At 49.5% G+C, this 18,767-nt stretch overlaps 1 protein-coding gene across 3 annotated transcripts in view; it reads right to left on the reverse strand.

Moving 5' to 3' along the window:
• The window catches only part of LOC119384136 (synembryn-A), a 545,950-nt gene that overhangs the window by 104,541 nt on the left and 422,642 nt on the right, over positions 1-18,767 (reverse strand). For all 3 annotated transcript variants that reach the window (XM_037652429.2, XM_049412780.1, XM_037652428.2), the window contains one exon: positions 6,582-6,732. In XM_037652429.2, coding sequence (XP_037508357.1) covers positions 6,582-6,732 — 151 coding nt within the window. The remainder of the gene's footprint in view (positions 1-6,581; positions 6,733-18,767) is intronic.

Consider the following 18,767-nt stretch of genomic DNA (forward strand, 5'->3'; position numbering starts at 1 on the left):
CCCCGCTGTACGAAAGCTCCGCGCGGAACAGCGACTTCGTGAGCGCGCTCAACAGCCAGGAGAGAACTTCACCAGCTACAGGGCCATTCCACGCCAAACGTCCCAGACATTGCGCTCGACCCTCTCCAATTGTATTGTAAAAAATTGTGGACGTTCATATCAGTGCACTACTTGCCCTCGGAAAGTATTTTTTGGAAAAAAAAAAGTTTCTTGTCTGTTACATTGATTTGAATTTTGCCGTAGTGGGTGAAACATAGGTTGCGAAAAAATACTCTAAAAAATACAATACTTTACGGAACGCTTTAAATATCTGCTGTTTACTTGAAAAGGAGTGGCACTATCTTATTATCACCCATTGACGACCACTACTTTGTCTCACGATGTGCTTTGTGGTGAAGCAATGCTGCAATTCTGCGCCCATTTTGATTATTTTTTAAAAATTCTACGAATATTACAGACAAAATAGGACTATATCACATGGCTGGATAGTTGGCAGTAAGCGTGTCAAAAAAGTATTGAAGTCGATGACCGAGTAGTTTCGAAGTGGAAAGGGCGCAAACATTGAAAAATGTGTGAAATGCTCCATGTTCAGGCACATGTAGAGTGGTGATGCAGTCCAAGTAAAAATGCACGCTTGGTCTCGTTGGGAAGAGTAAACAAAGGAGATTCATTTGTGAGAGTTTCATCGGAGTGTTTTTTGTTTTTGGCGAGAAACAAAAATTTATGTTGAGCGTTCGCGGCGTGCCTGGGCGCGGTCCCGTAAGTCCGCTTCACTGCGCCGCCACTGTTCCTTGGGGCAACGGAAGTATGCAGCGCCCACGCGGGTGGCACGATCGTGTGCTGCTGTGGGTTTCACGTTTCGAAACGCATTCTTCGGCTTTCCACAGTGCCGCCGACGAAGTGTCAGGGAAAACGACTCATGGTTCGTTTAAAATATATTATTATATAATAAAAGTGGCTAACAGGCACCGGGAATACACTTATAATTCTTTTTTATGGGCACCTCGCTTGAACGTGACTCGCGCCATTCGTGCCTCGGAGCCGAATGGTGCTACGTATTCTTACGCTCGGATCTTCGGCATAGGTGAACTTTGCTCCGGTGATCGCGTCGCCGAGCGAGCACGCGGCACTCGAAGGTTCGTCTTTCGGCCGCATCTCTTGGCAGCGCGTAAGATAAACATTGCGAATGGTGAGTATACTGCTATCGTGTCATATTTTAGACGGAGAGCCTGTACAACGGAAACCGAAAGCGATAAATATAAAAAAGGACGAAGCCGCCTGTAAGCCGGATTCGTCCTTTTAAATGTCTATCGCCTTCGCTTAGTAATCGCAAGGCGATTACTAAGATGAAAGCATCGCATGCAGCGAGGCAGAAAGTTGAGGTTTGAGTCTACAATCTCCCTCAAAGGTACGCGCACGTTTCACCTTTTCGTGCCATCATCACTGACCACTCTTAATGCCGGGCTCACCACCTACTCAGCAACACAGGCATTTCAAGTGGCGAAGACCATACGTCAGCAACGGAAGTAAGAACTGCAACATCCGCAGGGATCGAAAACACAACCCAAGCTCTGCGCCTGTCGTACGTGTGCATGCAGTGACGTGGCAATGAAATCGTGCTCTGCTCCGATTACTAACCGGTAGCCTTTAGCGCCCTTCCGAAACATTCTGCCAGCCATATACACTGCTTGCAAGTTTTCAGCAACGTGAAAACTCACAGCAGCACACGATGGGGCCACTCGCGTGGGCGCTGCATACTTCCGTTGCCCCAAGGAACAGTGGCGGCGCAGTGAAGCGGACTTACGGGCCCGCGCCCAGGCACGCCGCGAACGCTCAACATAAATTTTTATTTCTCGCCAAAAACAAAAAACACTCCGATGAAACTTTCACAAATAAATCTCCTTTGTTTACTCTTCCCAACGAAACCAAGCATGCATTTTTACTTGGACTGCATCACCACTCTACATGTGCCTGAACATGGAGCATTTCACACATTTTTCAATGTTTGCGCCCTTTCCACTTCGAAACTACTCGGTCATCGACTTCAATACTTTGACACGCTTACTGCCAACTATCCAGCCATGTGATATAGTCCTATTTTGTCTGTAATATTTGTAGAATTTTTTAAAAATAATCAAAGTGGGCGCAGAATTGCAGCATTGCTTCACCAGAAAGCCCATCGTGAGACAAAGTAGAGGTCGTCAATGGGTGATAATAAGATAGTGCCATTCCTTTTCAAGTAAACAGCAGATATTTAAGGCGTTCCGTAAAATATTGTATTTGTTAGAGTATTTTTTCGCAACCTATGTTTCACCCACTACGGCAAAATTCAAATCACTGTAACAGACAAGAAAAATTTTTTTTCCAAAAAATACTTTCCGAGGGCAAATAGTGCACTGATATGAACGTCCACAATTTTTTACAATACAATTGGAGAGGGTCGAGCGCAATGTCTGGGACGTTTGGCGTGGAATGACCCTACATTGAGGACGTTGTCGGCTTGTGCAAGCGTATGAACCCATCGATGCTCGAAGCAGACAAGATCAAGCAGATTCTCAAGGGAATAGCCGATGACGCATTCCAGATGTTGTTAGCCAAGGACCCACAAACCGTAGCCGAACTGGTCAGTTTGTGCCAGAGTTTCGACGAGTTGCGCAAGCAACGCGCCCAGACACGACGCTCTCTGGAACATCGTGACTCGATCGCAGCTTTGACTCTCGGAGACCAGAATTCCATGTTGGCTCAGATAAAACAGTTTGTGCGTGAGGAGGTCGCTCGGCAGCTCTCCATTTTATCAAGCACGCCCGAACCAGCACAGACACATCATCTGGCCCCAGCTATACGACAAGCTATCCAAGAAGAGGTAACTGACGCTTTGCCTTTCCCTCGTTCACCACCTCTGGAGGCTGCGCCCTTGACGTACGCACAGGTCGTCGCAGCCAGAGCGCCCCGTCAGCCAACTTATTCTCCCTCGCCGGTGCCTGTTCAGTCGTCACCAGTTCCGTTCGGCCGACCAGTCGCTACGTGTCCTAACCCGTGGCGCACCACAGACAACCGCCCTATCTGCTATTCTTGCGGCTATGCAGGACATGTGGCACGTTTCTGCCGCCGCCGCCGTCTGGTCCACACAGATACATTGCCACGATCTTCGCACGACCCTCGACGGTTTAGCAGCACAACACGGTCACAAGAATCTTCTTCACCCGACCGCCTTCCCTCAGTTAGCCGCCGATCTCCATCGCCCCGACGTCGCTCCTTGTCACCTATGCGCCGTCGACCCTACCCTTCAGACACGGAAAACTAGATGCCGCAGTTGCCTTTCGCTATTCTCGACGTGACCACCGGCGTTACGAACTTATTTGTCACGAATCCCTTGCCGTCTACATCAACCTTACTCCGCGGAGAATGCATTGGCACATATCAAGAGTTGGACGCTACCTCCATCTTCGGCCTTGGCGGCGCGAGTCATTTGCTCCTTAATGCACTGACACCATCTGCCTGTACGCCCGATCGCCCGACTATTGATGCGTTTGGACCCTAAATTGACGGCGACCTTGAAGAAAAACACCGAGAGCAACTCCTCGAACTTCTGCACCAGTTTCGCGGCTCGTTTGATTGCCAGCAGACGTCGTTAGGTCGAACACACACCGTTGTCCATCACATCAACACCGGCTCACAAGCGCCTCTGCGACAGCGCCCCTACCGCGTGTCTCCTGCTGAGCGTCGAGGGATCACCGACCAAGTAGACGACATGCTTCAACGCGGCGTCATTCGGCCGTCCAGCAGTCCCTGGTCATCACCTGTTGTCCTCGTGAAGAAGAAAGACGGCTCGATTCGCTTCTGCGTTGATTACCGCCGTCTAAACAAAGTTACGCGCAAAGATGTGTACCCTTTGCCACGCATCGATGACGCCCTGGACTGCTTGCAAGGCGCTGAATTCTTCTCATCACTAGACTTACGGTCCGGCTATTGGCAGGTCCCCATGGCACCATCAGATCGCCCGAAAACTGCTTTCGTGACACCCGATGGCCTATACGAATTCAATGTTATGCCCTTCGGCCTTTGTAATGCGCCAGCAACATTCGAAAGGATGATGGATAGCGTCTTGCGTGGGTTAAAATGGAAGACATGCCTTTGTTACTTGGATGATGTCGTTGTCTTCTCCCCCGATTTCGACAGTCACCTGCGTCGTCTCAAAGAAGTCTTGAGCTGCCTCACGCGTGCAGGCCTTCAGCTCAACATCAAGAAGTGCCGCTTTGCAGCTCACAAGCTTACAATACTGGGCCACGTTGTCTCAAAGGAGGGCGTCCTCGCTGACCCGGAGAAGCTTCGGGCAGTTGCTGAGTTCCCGAAGCCTACGACCGTGAAAGCGCTTCGCAGCTTCGTCGGTCTCTGCTCATACTTTCGCCGCTTTGTGAAGAACTTCGCTTCTGTAATCGCACCGCTCACAAAGCTGCTCACTGGTGATGGACACCTCTCTGATTGGTCGCCAGCATGCGATGATGCTTTCGCAACATTACGCCATCTCCTGACTTCGCCACCCATTTTACGCCACTTCGACCCTACTGCTCCAACCGAAGTGCACACGGATGCCAGTGGCATTAGCCTTGGCGCTGTCCTTGCTCAACGCAAGCCAGGCTTCTCCGAGTATGTCGTTGCGTATGCTAGTCGCGCCCTCACAAAGACAGAGTGCAAATACTCGGTTACCGAAAAGGAATTTTTGGCCATTGTTTGGGCATTACACAAATTTCGCCCGTACGTGTACGGCCACCAGTTTGATGTCGTTACCGACCATCATTCCCTTTGTTGGCTTGCTTCATTGAAGGATCCTTCGGGCCGGCTTGGGCATTGGGCGCTCCGTCTACAGGAATTTGATATTCGCGTGATGTACCGCTCCGGACGCAAGCATACCGACGCCGACGCACTTTCTCGTTCGCCCCTGCCTTCCGTTGCACCCGTTTCACTTGCCGAGGCTACTATCGCCAGCATTGATCTCGCTGACATGCCTTCGGAACAGCGCAAAGACCCTTGGATAGCGTCGCTCATAGACGTTCTCTCCACGTCTTCGGCGACACCATGCCAACGGCTACCTCGTGCATTACGCCGACAAGCCCCTCATTATACGATACGGGAGGCCATGTTGTATCGCCGCAACTATCAGCCAGATGGTAGAAAGTGGCTTCTTGTTATACCTCGCCATTTGGCCATTTGCGCTCCGATCTGTGCACGTACTCCCACGCAGACCCACAAAGCGCCCACGCTGGCGTTTTGAAAGCTTACGACTGACTTCGCCAGCGATTCCTCTGGCGTGGAATGTACACATACGTTCCCAAGTACATACGTTCTTGCACTGAGTGTCAGCGGCGGAAAACAACTTGTCATGCGTCTGGCGAATTGCAACCTTTGCCGTGTCCAGCTCGCCCGTTTGATAGGATTGGCATAGACCTCTACGGCCCCCTTCCTCGCACACCTGCTGGCAACCGATGGATTATTGCGGCCGTTGACCATCTTACCCGTTATGCCGAAACCGCCGCTCTGCCAGCCGCTGCAGCTCGTGATGTTGCCTTGTTCATCTTGCGCAGCTTCGTCCTTCGCCATGGCGCGCCACGTGAGCTGCTTAGCGATCGAGGGCGTCTCTTTCTTTCGCAAGTCGTACAGAAGCTTCTCACTGAGTGCAATATTATTCATCGCTCCACTACGACCTATCACCCGCAGACGAACGGTTTGACAGAGCGCTTTAACCGCACTCTTGGTGATATGCTCTCCATGTACATATCATCCGACCAACTGGGACTTAGTGCTTCCGTTCGTGACGTATGCATATAACACGGCCACACAAGCCACTACTGGGTTTTCACCTTTCTTTCTCCTATACGGACGTGAGCCCTCTTCGATGCTTGACACAATCCTTACATACCGCCCGGATGCTTCTGAATACCGCCCTGCCTCCGAACTCGTTCAATGTGCCGAAGAGTGCCGCCAATTAGCACGGTCATTTACATCCGTCGCACAAGGTGTTCAAAAAGAACGACTTGACCGAGACAAGCCTGCCCACACCTTCCCCGTCAGCTCGTTCGTGTGGCTTTCTATTCCGTTCCAGTCTCCCGGCCTCTCCCGAAAGTTTGCACCCAAGTACACCGGTCCGTACCGCATCGTTCAATGCACGTCACCGGTCAACTACGTCGTCGAACCAGTGACACCTCCCACCGACAGACGATGTCGTGGCCGTGAAACAGTCCACGTCAGCCGCTTCAAGCCCTATTATGATCCGCTTGTGCTTGCTTCGCCTTGAGTCGCCAGGATGGCTCCTCTTCGATACCGGGGCAAGTGTAGTGGGGAAGAGAGACAGCGAGACAGCATCGAGTAGGAGTGGAAGAAGACGAAGACGAAGAGCCGATCGAGAGCACGCGTTACAGTGTTTGACACCGCTGAACGCAGGCCTTTGGTTTTGTTAATAAAGCCCCTTATAATGCTTACTTTTTCAAAATATCGCCGCGGACATCAAAGGAGCAGGAGCCCATCCGCTCGTCTTTCTTCACTCAACCCGCTCGTATACGTTGACAATATGAACACACACCCACCTCATCGAGTCTACGCTCCAGGTAAGCAACCAGCGCAGCCACTGCATCCACATTGTAGCCTTCAAAAGTGCCCTCTTCGCCAGGGCTCGCTTCTGTGAGTAGCTCGGCGTAGCATGAACGTGGAACGCTCGACAGAAGGTGCACCACTTGCCTGCGCAAAACATTACACGACGCTCTGAAAGCAATCATTTCCAGCATCAGATTTTGTAAAGCGCATATGAACTAACCTCACAGCACTTCTAGTACAAAACTATTTGACTGAACCTTGAATCGTTCTGAGATGGGCTTCGTGCAACCGACAAATGGCCGGATGCTCGCAGTCCGTTACACTACTCACCCGTTTCACGCCTTGTTGTTCCATTATGCAACTGCGCAAAAAGCGGACGGTGACACAAGAGGAGAGGAAAGCACAAACAGGCGCACACTCTAAGCCGAAACTGGGCAAAATTGGACTAACGGCAGTCGTTAAACCAAAGGATCAACGGTTCGTCCAACAGGGTGTAAATGCGAGACAGTGCGTGTCGTGCGCAAACGCCCGGCAAGAAGGGGACCAACGGGGGGTGTAACTGCGCGCCGATCGCCTGCTGCCGCCCTGCACTTCCCGGGCCTGTCGGCTAGCACGATCACGAGTTATATGGCTTACACGCCAGAGTGAAAGCGAAGCACTATTACAACGAATAGAAGCAGTTATGAGAGTCAAGTTCAACTCGCGCCGGCGCACACAGAGAGCGAGAGCGCTCACCCACGTTTCTTCTCTACGAGCTGCCGGACCCAAACAAGTGCGAGCCTTCGAGCCCGGACACCGCGGATAACTCGCTTCAATGTACCGAATTGGGAAGAACTACGAAGAACACTGCCAGCGCTAACAAAAGTAAGCTGTTCGTCAGCGGTTGTATTCCCGCAGAGTCAGCGGCTACAACTACGAAGCGATACGAAGTAGGCTTCGCTACGTCGTCGGCACCAAGCAGGCCGGCGGCCGGTGAGAGTTCGTTGGCGGTGCAGGTGAAAGAAACGTTGCGTAGAATTTGTTTCACGGAGAATGATGTCTTCTGGAATAAAGTACAGTTCAATCTGTGTCTTTCTCTCCATGCGACAACTGTTGTCAAACATCTAGCGTGAAGGCGAGCGCCGATGCGAATCAACGTGCGGCTGGCGGTGTACAGCGAGCGACTTACGAGCACGGTGAAAGAACCGTGCCTGCGCGCCGTCTCGTCGTTGTAGGTATACATACATCTACATCACTCTGTAAGACGCCGCCGACAGCGGACATCTATTTTTCGTTTGTATGTAAAATAACGACAACGAAAATTGCACAGGAGACGCATGTTGTGATCGCCAGCGGTCGTTTAACTCAAAGCCGTGCTCCTCGTAAAGGCCTAGCGACGTTGTCGGCAAAAAGCCGGCATCGGCGGTGCGCCTCACTGCTTCGCCGGCGTTCCCGCATAAGTGCATTTTAAGGACTTGTGCACCAGCATTGCTAACGCTGGTTCAGCCGACACGATAGAGTACCAGCTGATAATTCGAATTCGCTGACTGAAAGGAGGGTTAAACCTCCGGCGGGTTCATATTAAAAGATCGGTGTGTTGCGGTGCTACCATTGAGCCCACGAAAGTTTACACTTACGCTGCGAATGTTTATTGTTTTATTACTTCGAACAGAAGTCTGCCACCAGCACCACATGGGAGGTCAAGATACTGTGCCTATATATAGCCGATGGTTGGTTTTCAGCTGTGTAGCGCGGGCGGTAGGTATGTGTGGTGTTTAGATTGCAATGGTTGTGTGTGTGGTTGTATGTTTGTGCACGTGCCGCAAATAATGCATTATTCAATGCTGATTCAGTTAGAAATACCAAGAATTAGCCTGCATAGCGAAGAATCGCCATCTTTTTTTTTTTTTCTCGGTTAGACCAGACGGTTCAACTGTTAGTCCCTCTGGAGCATTCTACGAGGACCAACGTTTAAACCACCTGGAGTAAGTGCTAGAGAGTAAAAGTTGAACCCCTGTAGTTACTCCCGCAGTTGGTCCAAAAATGGTTCAAAATCTGTGGCAGCCCATTTAGTCCCCTGAAGGACCAATGCCATACCCCATTTTAGTCCTTTTCGGCTTAGAGTGCAGATTATCAACTGAAGCTTTATCGCAAGAACAAGGCAATATAAAAGACAGGATAAAAAGCAAAAAAGAGCAAAGGGGAGAAGAAAAAGCTAAGAGGGACCCATATCAACAAAAACCCAGGGCACACCAATCATAGCACGCCCGTCATACAGGACCACACTCTAAGAAAAAAAAAAGTCAAAAGAGGGTCATGGAACCATGACTCTCTTCGGGCGTCCATGTGACCCCTCTTGGAAGGTACAGGCAGAGAAAAAATTACAGCATATCCACGGGTGAATGATGCAGAGCTTGGGCGAAGCTCCTGAAGCAATCATGGTCTCGGGATTCGCTTCTCGTTGAGCCCGTTTCGCAGCGGCGTCCTCGGCGCGCACCGTCACGGGATCCGCCTGGCTGCCGCCAAGCGAGCGCCCGCCGCTGCGCATCGTCCATGCTCCGCCAACGATCCGACACGTACGGCGACGATCGAGGAGAATGAGAGAGGCGCTCGCTCCCCGCGCAGCAGCCAATCGGAGAGCAGCGGCACTTCCAGCGCCATCTAGTGTCGATTCACACAAGCGCCATATTGCACACATTTCTATTGGACCAACGCCATCTAGGAAATGAGACGAGAAATGGTGATGACGACACAGATTGTGTACAGCGCCATCTAGAATATCGTCCCTGAACTGCAGTTTGTATGTGGATGGATGGATGGATGCTATGAGCGTCCCCTTTAAAACGGGGCGGTGACATGTCTGCCACCAGGCTCGAAGAAAAAAAAAAAAAAAAAAGCTTCCTTGTTTCATGTTGGCCTAATACCTTATCTACATTGATTAAATCTATGTTATTATACCAAAAATATAAATTCACGGTCCATCTCTCTGCCTCTTAAGGCAGAATGACCTTATTTTTCCCCCATTATTTATTTTTGTTCTTTATCTCTACTTTTCTGCCACCAATACTCTAACCGTCTCTTACTTATTTCTATCGCGGACGTGTTCAGCTTTCCATTGTTGTCCCTAAAACCCAAGGCTTCATGTAGACTCGTGCCCACACGTATACCTGGGTGAATATCGCCACATTCAATCAGTATATGTTCCATCGTTTCCTTAGTTCCCCCGCAGCATGTACATTGTTCTTCTTCGTTACTGAATCTCGCTTTATAACTACGCGTTCTAAGGCAGCCCGACCTTGCTTCAAACAGTAAAGCGCTTCCCCTTGAATTATCAAAAAACCTTTCCCTCCTTATTTCGTTTTTTCCTTTTCGGTAGTTACTCAGAGCCGGCTTCTTTTCCATCGCTGTCATCCAATAAGTCCTCTCCGCCTCTCTGACCTTCCGCTTAATGCTCCTTGTTGCCATATCGCCCGCACTGCCAGCCGTATATTTACTGGTGAGCCTCCTAGTTCTTTTTCTCCACTGCGTGTCAACGCTTTTTCTATACAAATACCTGAAAACCTTCTCTGCCCATCTACTCTCCTTCATTTTCCTCAGCCTCTCTTCGAATCTCATTTTGCTCTGCGCTTCCCTCACTTCAAAGCCTGTCCATCCCATATCACCCTTTACCGCCTCATTTGTCGTCTTCCCGTGAGCGCCCAACGCGAGGCGGCCCACCGTCCTTTGATTTACATCCATTCCTGATTGCACCTCTGACTTCATGCACACCACTGAGTTCCCAAATGTAAGCCCCGGAACCATCACACCCTTCCACAGCCCTCGAAGCACCTCGTACCTATTGTATCCCCATAAAGCTCTGTGCTTCATAATTGCAGCATTCCTCTTTCCCTTTGCTACCGATGCTTTCTCTTGTACCTCCATATATCTATCCCCCTCATTTACCCATACTCCGAGGTACTTGTACTCGCTTACCCTCGGTATTTTTTGGCCCTGTATTAATACCGTATGGTCTCCGTGATCATTGAATACCATCAATCCACATTTTGTTGCACTAAATCCTAGTCCTAGAGCCTCACACTCCCTTCCGCATATATCTGCCAGTCGCTGTATATCATCTTGACTGTCCGCAAATAAGACAATATCATCAGCATAAAATAGACCTGGAAGCTTCTGCTCAACCATCGCTCCGACCTGTTTGTGTGACAAATTAAATCCAATGTTGCTACCTTCTAGCGCTTTTTCCATCCTCGCCATGTACAGCATGAATAACAGCGGGGACAAAGGGCATCCCTGTCTCAGCCCCTTGCTAATTTCAACGCTGTCCTTGCTACTTATTCCTTCCCATTCTATACAAACTGTATTTCCTCGGTATATTTCCCTCAAAAGCTGTACACAGTCGTCACCTATGCCCACTTCCTTCAATATATCCCACAAAATTTCCTGATTAACGTTGTCATACGCCCCGGTGATATCTAGATAAGCTACGTATAAGGGCCTGTTTTCTATTTTAGATATTTCTATACACTGGGTAAGAACAAACAGATTATCGTCTAACCGCCTGTCGATTCGAAATCCATTCTGAAGTTCTCCCAAAATATCATTTTGTTCTACCCACGCTTCTATTTTTAATTTTACTGCCTGCATCGCCAACCTGTATAGCACCGATGTAATTGTTAGCGGTCTATACGAGCGAATGTTATCCTTTTCTCCCTTGCCTTTATAGATTAAGTTCATTCTACTTTTTCTCCAACTTTCTGGTATTTCCCTCTCCTGTAAGCACTTTTCTACGGCTTTCAGCAGTGCTTCTTTAGTGTTATGTCCGAGTTCGTTAATGAGGCTGACGGGAACCCCATCTAAGCCCGGAGTAGTGCGCTTAGGAATTTTTCCTTCGGCCTTCTTCCAATTGAAATTCTCTAGTACTACATCTTCGTCGGTTGCTCTCCTTTGCGTACTTTAACTCACCGGGGGAATCCCCTGGGGGACCTTTTTAAACGAATCGGCTGTTATCTTTCGGATGTAACCTAGCGCTTCATATCCTTCCAATTTATTTCCTCCTTCATCTACTATATGTTGTTGCATTGTGACAGACTTCCTACCCAGCGCTTTTAGATGGCTCCAAAATATCCTAGGCGCGGCCTTCTTCTTTTCGCGAATCTCTGTCATCCAGCGTTCACTTTCACCTTTAATTTTTGCCTCGACTAATTTCTGCACAATGGATTTTTGCTCTAAATATATTTCCCATATTTGGTTGACTTCGTCCTGTGGCCGCTTCTCCTTTTTTGCCTTTCTGTGCTCCCGTGATGCCTGACGTCGCATCTCGATCGCTTCCCGGATTTCTTTGTTCCACCAACTTTTTGGCTTTTTCTTTCCTTTCCAACAAATAGTTTTCTTCTCTATTTCCATTTCTTTCGTGATTACATGTAGCAGCTCACTATACTTCCAGACTTTGCCTGGTAGTTCGTCTACTTTTTCCTCGACTCTTGCGGCTATATTTGTTATTTGTTTGTCATTTAGATACGAGCTGCCAAACTTTGATTCTATGTTCTTATTTTCAGTTTCATATCCCATTTGTAATATTATGCGTTTATGATCACTACCTAAGCTGTTAATGCCTTCTTCGTCTATTCTCATCTCTCTAAGTTTGTCATATATTCCTTCTGTCATGAGACAGTAATCAATGCTCGATTGCCTGTTTCTGACTTCCCACGTGATCTGCCCCTCACACTTAGGCCCCACGTTAACTATCTCAAGACTATGTTGCTCGCAGAGATCTAGCAATAACTTGCCATTGGTGTCTGAATATCCGTCAAGGTCATGAATGTGAGCGTTCATGTCCCCTAGAAGGATTATCTCGGCATCATGACCAAATTCTTTAATATCGGTGCTTATGCATTTCACTATCTCCAGATTCTTTTCTCTGCAGTTATTGCCTGTCCACAAGTAAGCTACACCTAGCCACGTTTTCTTTCCACCTACTGTGCCCGAAACCCACATGTGCTCTGAACACGTTTGTTTCACTCTCTCCCATTTTGTTCTGCTATGAATTAGCATTCCAACCCCCCCACCGCTCCTTTCTGATGTGATCCTGTTACATCCTTCCCAAACATAATTTTCAATATGTGGTGGCTCTTCCAAGTCTCTAAGGTGTGTTTCTGTAACCGCATAAACACCTATCTGTTCCTTGTTTAACTGTCCCTCAATCTCTAACCATTTTGCCTTTTTTCTGCCACCCTGCATGTTAATGTAACTAATTGCAACACGCGCCTTCTCCCTTCTTTTACCTTTTCTCTGTTTTTTCGCTATACTACCTGTCAAAGAGTCCCCCTGGTTGTTTTCCTCATTACAAGCTACCATGGGCACCGAAGGGCCCGCGTGCCCCCCAAAAAAGGCGAAGGGCCCGCGTGCCCCCCATGTACTTCTATGAGACAGCGCCATCTACTGCATCATACGGGAGATCCGTTTACGCCGGACAACGGAGACGTGACAAGGTTAGACTAAGAGGAGCTACGCCCATAAAACTTAGCATTTTGGAAGGAGTCACTGAACGCTCCTGAAGCGCGGTTCGACTGGCTTCCGTCATGAAAGAACCGCCGTATACGCCATACATATCGCGCGCTTGCCCTTTGGCGCCGTTGTGGCGCGTTGCTCGCCGACATAGACGGGGTTGGCGCCGGGGCGGCGCGCGCGCGCCGCTTCTGCCTTCTCTCTGTCGTCTCAGTCAGTCTCAGTCTCCTCGTCTATTGGAATGCGTTGCGTGGTTGCGTTGGTAGCGCGGGTTGCGTGTCTTGAAGTTTCATTAGTTTCATGTTCATGCGCGTCTTCGGTGGTGTTGACGCCGGCTCCGTGCACGAAGTGACGCTTGGAGGGCGGAATTCGCAATGCCCACGGACTATAGGTGGCGCGCCGTGCTTTTCAAGATGGCGCCAGGAGGAGGGTCAACCCGTTTGTTAGCATAGGAACAGATAAGACGTGCGGACGTACGGCCCGTGCCACTTTCACCGGATGAAGTCACGAGCCGCGCTGAATTGGATATGAGACTAAAATACTTTCCCAAACCATGGAAAGTGCAAAGTACCCCCCACCTAGTTATTTGCTGCGGTGTGAAAGGTTATATTTCAGCTCCGTTACCGTGCATAACGATGCTTTGCGATATCTTGTGCGTGCTACATAAAACTGCATGAACTAAAATTGACGTATGAGCTGAACGGCACACCGAGGTAGTACGTACCGAGCCTGCCTGACGGATTTGCCGCAGTAGTAGGCCGCCAGCGAGTAGCGTCATCGCTGCAGCACGGGACCGCACGTCGTCATTACTTGCGCAGTCGGGAACGCGGTATTACGTCTTCAACGGAACACGAGCATTTAACATCCCATTCAGTAGCGCTTGTGTCACAGCCATGCTGAGACTCTAGCCGTGTGCAATTCACTGCACTCGCATGTTGCAGATTCGATCAGCCCGATCCAAACATGAATATCGAAAAGAATGCACACGTATGCTTTTCGCAACGTCGAAGAAGTTAGCCGAGAGGCGTAGATTGTGGCCGTGACTGCACGTTCCATCGCTCTAACCATTTCGCTTCGCTGGTCGAGCTCGAGCGTGTTGGCGATGCGGGCGCTCCATAATATCCACAATAATTGTGATACATGCAATGCACAAGAGGAACTATGCTTTTATTCTGATCTCACTCAAGGATATTATACGTTAAATACAATCAAAGTGACTTACGAGCGTGAAAGAACATTAACGCACGAGGGGACGTGAAGTGCAACTCGCTCCTCGTGAGTTCAGCTGATCGTTCATCGTCGCTGTCACAGCTGTCACTCTCGGTGCTTTCACAGTCTTCAATCTCAAGTGAAAAATCCTCGTCGTCAAGATGGTTTCTTTCAACATCACTGCTGAAAGCAATCCGAAGAAATTCCTCCGCCGAACGACTGCGACCACTCCTCGTCACCACGTTTACAATTAGAGACGTCTGGGCGCGAAGAACATTATGCTCTCGGATCGGTCAACGAGCAAATCGCTTGCAGTGTGCTGCCACCTATCAACAAACGTACAAAAACAAACGGCGCAGCGCTGGCTATGAAACCAGCACCAACACACTGGCGAAGGACGGTGTGGAAAGCGTTCGCTCCACGAAAGGCGTGGAGCAGACGCGTCCTCGAATGATTGAAACGTCGCTCGCACCATTAGTAACAGCGCTTTGCTGACAAAGGATAGAGGCCCTATTTTAATGTATCGACAACTTGAGATCGCTGAGTTTTACAAGAGCACATCGCGAGCCCGCGCGACTTCCCGCGTAGTGTTATGGGATTCATGCTCTACAAGAAACACTGACCAATGCTGTATGCAAGTACAACAGGGTGAGATTCAACTGAATATGTCAGACGATAATATTTAACTAACCTACGTGGCTACAGAAAGCCTCGCGAAGCTGATAGTATGCGTACGCTGTGGGCTAGCATTGAAAGCGCGAGTTGCCACATATTTTCACGAAAACTTCGCGTCTCGCAAGAACGAATCAGATTTCTGATGTCACGGAGGGCCCGGTTTGTTCACTGATGCAGGGAACGAGCAAAGTCGTAGTGTACCTTCCTTGCCAATGCGTTAACACTGAGGTTAGCACAGCCGAACAAGGGAGAGACTGCGTAGTGCTGCCATTTTATCGTCTACTAACCCTCCTCGAGAGGACGCTCCTGAATTCCGCTTGGCGGCGCGACAGTCTATGGGCATTGCGAATATTCATGGAGCTGCGGATACGGACAGCGGGCGCCAGTTAACGGTGAGCGTACTGCTTTCGTAGGCACTAATTATACAGCTTTAACTGGGCGTCTGCAGCAGCTCTGCGGAAGTTATCTGCCAGCCATTTCCAACAGCAGCCTGTGTCCGCGGGGCTGTCGCGGATGCCCAACTAAAGCTGTCAGTTAACGAGTGGCCACCGTTATGCGCGTTGCTGTACAAGCTCCCATAAAGTGAGCGATGCAAACAATTATCAAGGGTCATTTCTTGCTGATCGCACGTTGTGTCTGCACTTAGGTACAGAAGACTGAGGCGCGAAATACATTTCTTGAAAAAGGGAGAAGCAGAAGAGAAGACAGAGAAGCGCCAACTACCCACTGTTTAATGACAGACTACGAAAGGTACAGTAAAAAAGGAAACATTTCCGCGCATGCGTGAACAGGGGACATCAGACGTGCAGCGACATGGTCAAGCCAACATAGTATCTAGGAAGCGCATTTCTGTCGAATACAAAGATATCGAAGTGTTGCTGACACAATCAGAGCCTTTCTTTTTTATATAGAAAGCTTCCAGCAGCTCTCTAGCCGTTTGTTGTCTGCTTCTGCCAAGGATCAGTACTTGCGCAAAGCATGGTTCACATCCGCAGGAGTTGCAATGCGCAGGAAGGTGCGCCTGATCTCTCTTACCTAAGCTGTTGGCATGCTCCCTCAATCTGTCATTAATGCAACGTCCCGTTTGTCCAACGTAGGACTTGCCGCAGCTCAGGGGTATTTCATACACCACCTCTTGTGCACAGCGCCTAAAAGGTTTTTTGTGCTGCTTCTGACAGCCCCTCTGCTCCTCGCGTGTGATACGCGGGCACAATTGAGCCAACTTGTTGGGAGCTGAGAAAACGACCGGGATGCCGTAACGGGTAGCCACCTTCTTCAGGTTATGGCTCACACGGTGTATATATGGAACTACCTCTGGCTTAACCCGATCCCTTTCTTCCAAGTGCCTGATTGCACCGGCAGCGCTGGCTTTTACCTTCTGCAGCAGGGATTCAACCACGGAACCAATGACAGATCGAGGGAAACCGGCTTTGGAAAGTCTTTGAAGCTGGTTCCCAAAACTATCCTGCATAACGTGCTCACATGATCTGCCAGCGCTGCCGGTGCAATCAGGCACTTGGAAGAAAGGGATCGGGTTAAGCCAGAGGTAGTTCCATATATACACCGTGTGAGCCATAACCTGAAGAAGGTGGCTACCCGTTACGGCATCCCGGTCGTTTTCTCAGCTCCCAACAAGTTGGCTCAAGTGTGCCCGCGTATCACACGCGAGGAGCAGAGGGGCTGTCAGAAGCAGCACAAAAAACCTTTTAGGCGCTGTGCACAAGAGGTGGTGTATGAAATACCCCTGAGCTGCGGCAAGTCCTACGTTGGACAAACGGGACGTTGCATTAATGACAGATTGAGGGAGCATGCCAACAGCTTAGGTAAGAGAGATCAGGCGCACCTTCCTGCGCATTGCAACTCCTGCGGATGTGAACCATGCTTTGCGCAAGTACTGATTCTTGGCAGAAGCAGACAACAAACGGCTAGAGAGCTGCTGGAAGCTTTCTATATAAAAAAGAAAGGCTCTGATTGTGTCAGCGACACTTCGATATCTTTGTATTCGACAGAAATGCGCTTCCTAGATACTATGTTGGCTTGACCATGTCGCTGCACGTCTGATGTCCCCTGTTCACGCATGCGCGGAAATGTTTCCTTTTTTACTGTACCTTTCGTAGTCTGTCATTAAACAGTTGGTAGTTGGCGCTTCTCTGTCTTCTCTTCTGCTTCTCCCTTTTTCAAGAAATGTATTTCGCGCCTCAGTCTTCTGTACCTAAGCAATACATGCACCAACTAGCCCAGAAGCATGTCCTTTTGTGTCTGCACTACTGAAGGTGCAAGATGTCGTTTTGGGATGCACTTTAGTCTACTTCATAAAAACATTTCCATCGACCAATTGAGTGCTGCGTGCTTCCGCGCGTGGGAACGTGAAAAAAAAAAAAAAGAAAGCCTGCGTACAGAACGCTCACACGCACTTATATAGTGGTTTTTGTTGGCTTAAAGGCCTATTCCGGCGATTTTTTGGCCATGTCAAAGTAATGGTGCTTTTATGTTCCGGAGACGCTCCTGTTACGGGCCCGATAGCAGAAATACTCGGCAAATTGGAGAATCATTTTAAATAAGCAAGAAAGCGCAACACCGAAACCCAACCGAGTGCACTGTCTACGTATGACGTAGACGTTGTCACGAACGAACCGGAAGTCGTGCAAGGCATACCGGTCACGCCGGCGCGGAGTATGAAAACTGTGACAGCCGGGACGACAAGCGAAGCGCCGGCCAAACCAACGCTGTCTGTCGCCTTGTGCACAGCAGACGCTCGCTGTAGCGGCCGAAGCGCCGAAGTTAGCGGTGCCCTCGGCTGCGTCACTTCCGCCGCCTTCCTAACTGACGTCACAGACGCAATGTTGCCAATAATTGTGGGAAGCCAGGAGGGCGTTTGCAGACAATCTTTAAAATTCATTTGCAAACAATCTGCGCATGTCTCAAGCCTGTAATTTGGCATAAATGACGGAAACGTGCAAAGGAACGTACCCAGCGAATTTCATTGAGATCCATCGACCTAGAAAAGTCGCCGGAGTTGGCCTTTAAAGACGGTAGTTTGAGGTGCAGATACAGTACGGTGGCTTCCAGAATGTACGCGGTAGTCATTCAAGTTGGACACGCCTCCCCGGTAAGGCGAAAAAGCTACAGACTTTCGACGGCGCCCGTTGTTGCGGCCGCCGCCGTGCACTTTTTTCTTTCGTTACTGTTTGCTGTTTTCATGGTTTGCCAACATCTGCGATTCCGCTATAACAGAATCAAGTGAGTGTACGTGATTGTGGGAGTTATGTGTGCTAATTCTAGCATATGGCATGTCTGATCTCGACGTAGACGGCGTCCGCACGCGCTGGGTGTCGTTCGGGCCCTCGTACTCGCATGTGTTTATCTGAGTATGGGTTACGTTTGTAAAACATGCGGTCAGTAACCGCTCACGGCTTGCCCCTGACTGCCGGAGGATGTGCTTAAGTGTCGGGGTAAGCCGGAGAAAAACCGTGTTTATTCTGAAACGAAATTATGAAGCGATTTCTCAGAAAAGAAGTGCTTTCATTCGTGTATAGCCAGTGCCTATTGCGACACGAGGTTCCCGCTGCCTTTTACGTGAAAATTTGTTTTCCTTGCGAACTTCGAACTAAACACTCGTGGAAGATGTGTGGACAATAACGGTGTTTGAACAAAGGGTGGCTTTAAATACAAATAATGTGTGTGTTTTGGTTATTCCCACAATCCCGGATCACTTCTCCCGCCTCTTCACTCCAGTTGACAGCCACACTCGGGGAAACGAAGGTGTCGCTCTGGTCTGGCGCCTCACCGCTCGTGATGGGAAAATCAACAGC

The sequence above is a fragment of the Rhipicephalus sanguineus genome, chromosome 2 (assembly GCF_013339695.2).
Source record: "Rhipicephalus sanguineus isolate Rsan-2018 chromosome 2, BIME_Rsan_1.4, whole genome shotgun sequence".
In the NCBI taxonomy this organism is placed as follows: domain Eukaryota; kingdom Metazoa; phylum Arthropoda; class Arachnida; order Ixodida; family Ixodidae; genus Rhipicephalus; species Rhipicephalus sanguineus.